At 42.0% G+C, this 10,629-nt stretch overlaps 1 protein-coding gene across 4 annotated transcripts in view; it reads left to right on the top strand.

Moving 5' to 3' along the window:
• Positions 1–10,353, top strand: part of LOC113806247 (ovoinhibitor) — an 11,915-nt gene extending 1,562 nt beyond the window's left edge. Inside the window, exons 2-9 of one of the 4 annotated variants that reach the window (XM_070121133.1) lie at positions 1,125–1,271; positions 1,856–2,002; positions 3,208–3,354; positions 4,009–4,155; positions 6,031–6,177; positions 7,455–7,601; positions 8,171–8,317; positions 10,119–10,353. In XM_070121133.1, the coding sequence (XP_069977234.1) occupies positions 1,125–1,271; positions 1,856–2,002; positions 3,208–3,354; positions 4,009–4,155; positions 6,031–6,177; positions 7,455–7,601; positions 8,171–8,317; positions 10,119–10,123 (1,034 nt within the window). In that variant the 3' untranslated portion in view covers positions 10,124–10,353. The remainder of the gene's footprint in view (positions 1–1,124; positions 1,272–1,855; positions 2,003–3,207; positions 3,355–4,008; positions 4,156–6,030; positions 6,178–7,454; positions 7,602–8,170; positions 8,318–10,118) is intronic. The other 3 variants (XM_070121136.1, XM_070121135.1, XM_070121134.1) reach the window with 3 other exon arrangements.
• Positions 10,354–10,629: the final 276 nt, after the last annotated feature.

Here is a 10,629-nt window from a genome sequence, read left to right as displayed (position 1 = left end):
GGATGTGAGATTGGTGTGTATAAGGCTATCCTAATTATATGTGAAGGGTCTTGAGTGAGGATCTGTATGAGTAATTCGTGCTGTATTTGACGTCCTTTGTGACTATGTCAGATTAAGAGGAGAAAAATGTGTCTACATCTGTCTTTGTCTACTTGGTCTGAGGTCTGTGTCAACAGTCATGGTCACTTAGCCCTGGAATAACTTTGGTACTTCTTATATCTAGAATGTTGCTTGTGAGAAAAAGGTCAAGAATGTGAGGTTGTGTGAGGGACCAGCGCCATCGGAACGTGTAATGTTTAGTGTTCGTGTTGGATTACTGTTTTTGAGAGTGAGTGAGTATTCGTATCATTGAGATAGCTACTGAATTGACGTCCGTTTGTGTGAAAAATAAGTGGGGGCCACAAGGTCAGTGTGTTTGGGGTCATCAGTGGACAATGGAATATGGAGCTCAATGATATGGATGGAATTCTGGTGTGAATATATATTGGAGCTGAATGTGGGTGGAGTGTGTATGGTGTGTGCAGGGGGTTTTAGGGAAGAATGTGTAAGGGAGGGCAGTCTGCGTAATGTGAATTGAGTGTGTAGAAGGATTTGGATAGTGTAATGCGAGAGGACATGAACGAGCCACTGTTGAAGGAAGGTAGAGGAAGACAATATCTATCGGTGTAGATAGGCGAGATGGTGCAGATCCTGACAAACAAAGGGATACAAAGAAACAGTTATGAGACCCATAGTTTTTTGTATCTGACAATACTGGACGTCAAATTTGTGTGGGTAAAGAGGCCCTCATGAAATAGGAAGTGCCAGAGTGAGTATATCTTGGGTGGGGTACAGGGAGGTGGCACTGTACATTGAGCTATGAGTCATTTGCCTCGAGTGCTGCCAATGGGGCCACAAATCATGGACCTGTCAGTAAGATGCTCGGTGTAGGTTCTGCGATAAGAAACGCGACTCCAGAATCTGCAGAGCCAAGATTGGAAAGGGGAAAGGATTAAGCCTTGCTGTTATTGCAGAGGCTTACACAATGCTGGGTCTCTAGGATGCAGGGCAAGACCTTATGGTTTCATCATGGTTTCCTGGCAAGGAATCGCTAAAAGATAAAAGAAGGGTATTCTCATTTCCAGAGCGACTTCCGCGGTGCGACAAACCATGCCCCTTTGTGTTCCGACCGGTCTGTGGCAGCGACGGAATCACCTACAATAACGAGTGCCTTCTGGAGATCGCCATGTGCAGAGATGCAACACTGTTCAAGGAGTACGACGGGGAATGTGGTATGCACTGCTGCTTTGTGTTTAAGGGTGTTTTTTCTGTTATTAGTTGAAGTAGTCATGGCTATTTTCATTTGACAATTTAGTTTTTCTTATTCCAGTATTTTAAGTTATCAGGTCCCAACACATTAAATTTTCCTTTGTACGTTATTTCATTGTTAGTTATTTCCCAATTACGTTTGAAAAACTGGCATTCTTCGTAATTACTCAACCAGTTTGACATTGGTATTTAACAGATGTACTGTTACTCAGTGTATTGTCACATGGGGTGAAGATGAAGCCCCTGTAATTGAATTTTGGGGGAAAAAAAATAAATATATTTTTCTTCAGTTGTGATCGACATTAAATCAAACATAGTGTTGGCCAACTGCATACCTTCCCATTAAATATTGGTCTAACTGAATGGGCAACAGCTACACTTGAGTTAAGGAGTATTTAATGAACCATTATTTCTACTACTTAGTGCAATTTTCCTACCGTTATTGCTTCTGCTTGGACCGCGCCCACTGCCATCACCACCGTCATTGCTTCTATTTGTATTATTCAAGAGTTATGGACAATAATGATACACCCTCAATTACCAACAGAAGACATAGACATCTGCGACAGACCTTGTCCCCAAGTGATACAACCTGTCTGTGGCAGCGACGGAATCACCTACGACAACGACTGCCTTCTGGACGTCGCCATTTGCCGAGACTCAACACTCTTCAAGGATCATGATGGGGCATGCGGTATGTGGTGTTTTGTTTTTCGTTTCTTATTCCGATTGAAGATTTAGGTGATGCCTTTTTAATATATGGTTGGTTGGTATGATTAGATGATTTAATGAAGCTGAGCTATTGTAATGCTTCTGAAGTTGATATTCAGCAAGCGGAGGGTGGTTTGGTTATCACAAGGTGATGGTCTAAGAGTGGGAAGGGTTGAATGCAGAGAGGGAAGGAGATGAAACAGAGAAAGAAAGAAGGATAAGGGGAGGAGGAAGTATTAGAAGGAAAGGAAGAGGAGAGATAAAAGAAACGCATTTGGTGTTGTGGTAGGAATGAAGCAAGGAGAGGGAGAAGGGAGGGTAGGGAAGAGTAAGGTAAGGCTGACGTTGGAAGATGAAGTGTGCGAAATTAGTGCAGGGTCCAAGTGTCCATGGAGGTCCTGGAGCAGTGGGATATGGAGCTCAAGGATAAGGATGGAATATTGGTGTGAGGATATATTGGAGATATGTAGATGGTGTGTGTAATTTTTTTTTTTTTTTTGAAAGAATGTGTAAGGGAGGGCAGTCTATGTATTGGGGATGGGTTGTGTGGAAGTATTTGGATAGTGATGGGAGATACGAAAAACCAGCCACTGTTGGAGGAAGGTAGAGGGAGACCTTATCTGTGTGGACAGGCGAGGCAGAGCAGATCCTGACCTGCAAAAGTTATGATTGTCCCAAAGGCTTGTGAATAGCTATCAGTATCTGATGATACTGGAACCAGACTTTATTGGACGACGTCAAATTTGTGTGGGTAAAGAGGCATGCAGCTTTGGGCGAGGAGCATTGCCCTCATGAAATAGGAAGTGCCAAAGAGAGTATATCTTGGGTGGAGTACAGGGAGTACATTGAGCTACGAGTCATTTGCCTCAAGTGCTGCCAGTGGGACCACAAGTCATGGACCAGTCAGCAGGATGCTAGGTGTAGTTCTGCGGTAAGAAACGCGGAATACAGATTCAAGATTGTTATTGCAGAGGCCTGCACAATGTTGGATTTCTAGCCTGCAGGACAAGACCTTAAATAAAGATCGACTCCGTGGTTTCCTGTCAATGAATCGCAAAAAGAAAAGAAAAAGGGCTGGCCACCACGCAGGGAGAGGAATTCATTCATCATAGTTAATGGGGATGGTGTAGTTGTGCAGATAAATGGATAAGAATACTTCAGATGAAAGAAGAGTATTTTCATTTCCAGGTCGACTTCCGCGGTGCGACAAACCATGCCCCTTTGTGTTCCGGCCGGTCTGTGGCAGCGACGGAATCACCTACAATAACGAGTGCCTTCTGGAGATCGCCATGTGCAGAGATCTAACACTGTTCAAGGATTACGACGGGGAATGTGGTATGCACTGGTGCTTTGATTTTGTTTAAGAGGTGTTTTTCTATTATTAGTTGAAGCAGTCGTGGCTATTTTCATTTAACAAATCAATTCACATTTGATATATTCCCCTAAGTATCGAAGAAATTCTCAGATAACACTGACCAATGGTTATTTTTCCATGGCATTTCTTATAAATATCACGTAGTTTATTCTTTCTTTCTTATTCCAGTATTTTAAGTCATTAGGTCCCAACACATTAGATTTCCCTTTGTACCTTATTTCATTGTTAGTCATTTCCCGATTCCGCTTGAGAAACTAGCATTCCCAGTCCATACTTGGCCAGTTTCGACATTGTCATTTAAAAGCTGTATTTAACATGTATTGTCACATAGGAGGCAAGATGAGGCCTCTTGAATTGAATATTAGCAATTTTTTATCAACTTTGCTCGACTTTAAATCGATAGCATTGGCCAACGACATCCCTTCCCGTTATAGATAGGTCTCTAGCATGCAGCTACACTTGAGTTAAGGACTATTTAAGAAACCTTTATTTCTACTACTTAGTGCAATTATTGCTTCCGCGTGGGCCACGCCTACCGCCATCACCACCGTTATTACTTGTTTGAATTATTCAAAAGTTATGGACAATAACAATACACCCCTAATTATCAATAGGAGACCTAGACATCTGTGACAGACCTTGTCCCCTTCTGCTACAACCTGTCTGCGGCAGCGACGGAATCACCTACGACAACGACTGCCTTCTGGACGTCGCCATTTGCCGAGACCCAACACTCTTCAAGGATCATGATGGGGCATGCGGTATGTTTTGTTTAATTCTTCCTTAATTCTTTCAGTACTCCTTTCTCGACTCTGTTAATCTTCCTCCTCCTTTCTCGACTGTCATTACTCCTTCACCTCCTACCTCTGTCATTACTCCTTATTTCCTCACCTAACACTCACTGTATCTCCTCTTCTCCCTCACTCCCTCTTTATCTCCTCTCCTCTCCTGTGCTGTCCCTTACTAATATGACAGGTGTCAATCTTCTCTTTAAGGAGTGTTTGGTGTGGGTGTGGACCTAGACCAAACCTGGGGGAAGTATGCCACGCTGCAGGTTGCGGGTGTCTGCTACACTTCTACTCTCCTGCGCTGTCCTACACTACTCCTCTCGTATCTTGTCCTCTCATCTTATCCCTCTCTTTTCTCCCTTTCGCTCAACGGCAAGCTATCAGTCGTAGCCCACCACCTTTAACCCCAAGTGTGGCAGTGATGGAGTGACTTACCTGAATGACTGCGTGCTGGCGATGGTGGAGTGTGGAGACCCGTTTTTATAATGAAGGATCTTTTAGATTTTCTTTTTCTAAATCTTTTTCATTTCTTCGTTTTTGTTACTATCAATTGATGAATTAATAAATGCTTTGTTCATTCATTAGTTTGCTTGCACATGTGGATAAGAAGGGACTAGAGTAATCAACAAGTCTGTATTTTTCATATGCAGTCAGGACATTTAAATTGATTGGGAATCGATACTGTAATACTGGTTTGAAAAGAAGATAGATATATAAGCTTATGTTCTACAAATGCTATTTCTGTATCATTTCATAATCTAACTTTTTCACTCACAGACTGAAGCTGTTGGTGAAGATGAATACCACAAAAATGTAGTGATTATGCTGTAACGGCTATTTCATTGCAATAAAGGTCGCAATAAATGTTTGTTTGTTATCCCATACAGTCTAACATCTGCATTCATGATAGAACTGTTGATTACCAAGTTTATGCTTTTGAAACCTCATTTCTGTGTTAAAAAGGATACAAAATGAAAACTAGATATTCTACACAAACGAGCAGAAAACCTATGAATAAAGTAAATGGTATTGGTATCTGGAAAGAAATGAAATTAAACTATTAACAAACAAGAGCCACTGAGTTACAAAGACATCGATCCTCCATTTCCAAGTCCATCTTTAAATGTCAAGGGAGTTTCTTGAATTTCGAAACACGTGCCGGTATTAAGTAGAGGCAGTGCGTTCCGGATACAAGGGTCGAAAATGGCGGGTCGCTTCGAACAGTACTGAACTTCCGCTTATTGATTCAATTATAACGATGCCTGTGCTGAATAGTTCACATTACAATACCAATGTTGAATGGGTCACTTAACCACCACCTTCCTCCTCTCTCTCATTATTCCTCCTCCTGCCTTAGAAAGATCCGAGTTTTTTCTTTCTTATTCCAGTATTTGAAATCATCAGGTCACATCATGTTTGTTCAAATCTTTTTTTTGCATTAGTTCATTGTTAGTGGTTTCCTAATTCCACTTGGAAAAACAAACACTCCTAGTACATACTCGGCCAGTTTCGACATTGGCATTAATAGATATATTGTTACTCAGTGTATTGTCAAATGAAGGGACGATGAGGCCTTTGTAATTGAATTTTGGAAGGATTTTTTAAAATTGACTTTAGATTGAAAATAGCATTGGAAATGTAATACCATTCCGTTAAATATTGGTCTCACTGAATGGGCGACAACTACACTGAGTAAGGACTATCTAATGAACCTTTATTTCTACTACTTAGTGTAATTTTACTGTTATTCCTTCTGCTTAGACCGTGCCTACCGCCATCACCACCCTTATTCTATTTGTATTATTCAAGAGCTATGGACAATAACGATAGACCCCTAATTATCAACAGGAGACGTAGACAACTGCGACAGACCTTGTCCCCTTCTGCTACAACCTGTCTGCGGCAGCGACGGAATCACCTACGACAACGACTGCCTTCTGGCCGTCGCCGTTTGCCGAGACCGGTCGCTCTTCAAGGATCATGATGGGGCATGCGGTATGTGGTGTTTTGTTTTACGTTTCTTATTCTGACCGAAGATTTAGGTGCCTTTTTTAATATATGGATGGTTGGTATGATTAGATGATTGGGTGAAGCTGAGCTATTTTATTTGTAATGCTTCTGAAGTTGATATTTGTGTGCAGAGGGTGGTTTGGTTATCACGAAGTGATGGTCTAAGAGTGGGAGGGGTTGAATATGTGATGCGGAGAAGGAAAGAGGTGGGGGAGGAAATGAGAGAAGGGTAAGGGGAGGAGGGAGTACAAGAAAAGGAAGAGGAGAGGTAAAAGAAAAGTAGGAGGGGTTGTGGTAGTAGGAATGAAGCAAGGAAAGGGGGGAGGGAGGGTAGGGAAGAGTAAGGTAAGGCTGACGTTGGAAGATGAAGTGTGCGAAATTAGTGCAGGGTCCAAGTGTCCATGGAGGGCCTGGAACAGTGGGATATGGAGGTCAATGATAAGGACAGAATTCTCGTGTGAGGATATATTGGAGATGAGTGTGGGTGGTGTGTGCTTTGGGGGAAGAAAGTGTAGGGGAGGGCAGTCTATGTAATGGGAATGGGGTGTGTTGAAGGCTTTGGATAGCATGATGGGAGAAGATACGAACGAACCACTGTTGAAGGAAGGTAGAGGGAGACCATATCTAACGGTGTGGACAGGCGAGGCGGAGCAGATCCTGACAAACAATGGGATACAAAGGAACAGTCATGACTGTCCCAAAGGCTTGTGAATAGCTTTCAGTATCTGATGATACTGGACCCAGACTGTTGAACAATGCCAAATTTATGTGGGTAAAGAGGCATGCAGCTTTGGGCGAGGAGCATTACCCTCATGAAATAGGAAGTGCCAGAGAGAGTATATCGGGTGGAGTACAGGGAGGTGGCACTGTACATTGAGCTACGACTCATTTGCCTCAAGTGCTGCCAATGGGACCACAAATCATGGACCAGTCAGCAGGATGCTCGGTGTGGGTTCTGCGGTAAGAAACGCGACTCCAGACTCTGCAGAGCCCAGATTGAAAAGGGGAAGGGATTAAGCCTTGCTGTTAGTGCAGAGGCCTGCACAATGCCGTCTCTCTAGCATGCAGGGCAAGACCTTAAATAAAGATCGACTCCACGGTTTCCTAGCAAGGTATCGCAAAAAGAAAAGAAAGGAAAGGTGCTTAGCTATGCTCTGATATATCGGTCAATTCATTCATGAGAGTTGAGGGGGATAGAGTACTTGTGCAGATAATAATGGATAAGAATACTTCAGATGAAAGAAGAGTATTTTCATTTCCAGAGCGACTTCCGCGGTGCGACAAACCATGCCCCTTTGTGTTCCGGCCGGTCTGTGGCAGCGACGGAATCACCTACAATAACGAGTGCCTTCTGGAGATCGCCATGTGCAGAGATGCAACACTGTTCAAGGAGTACGATGGGGAATGTGGTATGCACCGCTGCTTTGATTTTGTTTGAGAGGTGTTTTTCTATTATTAGTTGAAGCAGTCGTGGCGATTTTCATTTAACAAATTAATTCACATTTGATATATTCCCCTAAGTATCGAAGAAAACTCCCGGATAACATTGACCAATGGTCAAACTTCCAGGGCATTTCTTACAAATATCTTCAAGGTAGTCATCAGGTCCCAACACGTTTGTTCAAATCTTTTTTTTTTTCGGCCACTTTCGACATTGGCATTTAAGAGCTGTATTGCTACTCAACGTGTAATGGGAGCAAGATCAGGGCCCTCGAATTGAATGTTAAGATTTTTTATCAACTTTGGTCAACTTTAAATCCAACGACATCCAAGCCCGTTAAAGATAGGTCTCTAGCATGCAGCTACACCCGAGTTGAGGACTATCTAATGAACCTTTATTTCTACTACTTAGCGCAATTTTCCCACTGTTATTGCCTCCGCTTAGACCACGCCTACCGCCATCACCACCGTTATTATTATTTATTTTGTATTATTCAAGAGTTATGGACAATAATGATACACCCCTCATTATCAACAGGAAACTTAGACTTCTGTGACTGGCTTTGTCCCCAAGTGATACAACCTGTCTGCGGCAGCGACGGAATCACCTACGACAACGACTGCCTTCTGGACGTCGCCATTTGCCGAGACCCAACACTCTTCAAGGATCATGATGGGGCATGCGGTATGTTTTGTGTTTAATGCTTCCTCAATTTCTTTCCCTTCTTAGAGTCGAATTTTTGGCAGCAAGACATTTGAAGATTTCTCGAAAAAAAATATTGAAAAAAAATCTTAGTTTACAAGATATCTGATATGTGGCGTTTTTCCCTTTTATATTCTCTCCTATCATTATTTTACACCTACGCCGTGCGTTCGGTACAAAATGTTTGCCAAGTCCCAGTTCTCTTTAAGAAAAAACATGTGATGGGGAATGATGCAGAGACGGAATGCAAGGCAGACAGACAGACAGTATATCAGTCAGTCAGGGAGACGCATAAACACACTTCAAACCAGATATATAGCTATATTTACTCTACTCTTTGCTTACACTTTCTCCCTTTCTTCTTCCCCCGTCCCCCCTTTTGTGCCTCGTTTTCCTTTTTTTTCTCCCTTCTCCATTTCTTTTTTTCTGCTTCCTTTCCTCTATTTTCTATTCTTCTCTCCCCCTTTTCCCTTCTCCCTCCGTTCATTTTCTTTCCCATTTTCCCTTCTCCCTCCCCCCTTCCCCGTTTTTTTTTTTTTTTCTCCCCCTCTTCCTTTCCTCATTTTTTCTCTCCCCTTCTTCCCCTCCCGCATTTTCTTTCTCTCTCACCCCCTCTTGTCTCTCTTTTTCACTCTCCCTCCCCATTTTCTCTTTCTCTTCTGCCCTTCTCCATTTTCACTCTCCCTCTCTACTCCCCACCCCTCTTTGTCCGCCCGTCATTACGCCGCCTCCTTCTTCTGTCATTCCTCCTCCTTCCGCCTGTCACTATTCCTTCTCCTTTCACCTCTGTCATTACTCCTTATCTGCTCATCTAACACTCACTCCGTATCTCCTCTTCTCCCTCATTCCTTCTTTATCTCCTCTCCTCTCCTGTGCTGTCCCTTATTACTACTCTCCTGTGCTGTCCTTCACTACTACTCCTCGCTTGTCTCTCACTCTTCCTCTCCTCTCATCTTATCCCTCACTCGTCCTCTCCTCTCATCTTATCCCTCACTCGTCCTCTCCTCTCATCTTATCCCTCACTCGTCCTCTCCTCTCATCTTATCCCTCACTCGTCCTCTCCTCTCATCTTATCCCTCACTCGTCCTCTCCTCTCATCTTATCCCTCACTCGTCCTCTCCTCTCATCTTATCCTATCCCTCACTCGTCCTCTCCTCTCATCTTATCCTATCCCTCACTCGTCCTCTCCTCTCATCTTATCCTATCCCTCACTCGTCCTCTCCTCTCATCTTATCCCTCACTCGTCCTCTCCTCTCCTCTTATCCCTCCCTCCTCCTCTCCTCTCCTCTTATCCCTCCCTCCTCCTCTCCTCTCATCTTATCCCTCACTCGTCCTCTCCTCTCCTGTTATCCCTCTTTTCTTCTCTCTTCCCTCAACGGCATGCAATCACCCTTGCCCCACCACCTTTAACCCCGTGTGTGGTAGTGATGGAGTGACCTACCAGAATGACTGCGATGGCGGAGTGTGGAGACCCGCTTTTTTATTGAAACATCTAGATTTTTTTCTTCTAAATCTTATTCATTTCTACGTTTTTTCTTGCTATCAATTAATTGATAAATACATAATTTTTTTTGTTCATTTATTATTGTTTGCGTGCGAATGTAGATATGAAAGGACTAGAGTAATCAACAATTCTGCAGTTTTCATATTCAGTCAGGACATATAAGTTGATTGAGAATTGATACTGTAATACTGGTTTGAAAAGAAGATAAGATATATAAGCTAATGTTCTACAAATGTTATTTCTGTATCATTTCATAATCAAACTTTTTTTCACCCACAGAATGAAGCTGTTGGTGAAGATGTATACCACAAAAATGTAGTGATTATGCTGTAACGGCTATTTCATTGCAATAAAGGTCGCAATAAATGTTTGTTTATCCCATACAGTCTAACATCTGCATTCATGTTAGAACTGTTGATTACCAAGTATATGATTTTATATTGTTTCAACTATTTAGTCCAGTCCACTCAATGGGTAAACCTGTTATGACTATTATTTTTATACCCATCTATTTTTGCTAAATCAATCTGCATAAAGCATTTGTAACTTGTATCTTGGATATGTCAGTTTATATATATATATATATATATATATATATATATATATATATATATATATATATATATATATATATATATATATATATAATGGAAGCATTAAAAAGTTTATTTCAGACATTCTGTGATTATAAAACTATAAAACTGGCTAGATAAGTACAGTAAAGATATATCACAAAAATTGTGTGAAAAATCTATATATACAATACGTACAGACATTTTTCATATTGCCT

This window comes from Penaeus vannamei, chromosome 4, assembly GCF_042767895.1.
Source record: "Penaeus vannamei isolate JL-2024 chromosome 4, ASM4276789v1, whole genome shotgun sequence".
NCBI classification, from domain to species: Eukaryota; Metazoa; Arthropoda; class Malacostraca; order Decapoda; family Penaeidae; genus Penaeus; species Penaeus vannamei.
The sequence above is the reverse complement of the archived record's forward strand: the minus strand, read 5'-3'. Positions and strand labels throughout refer to the sequence as shown.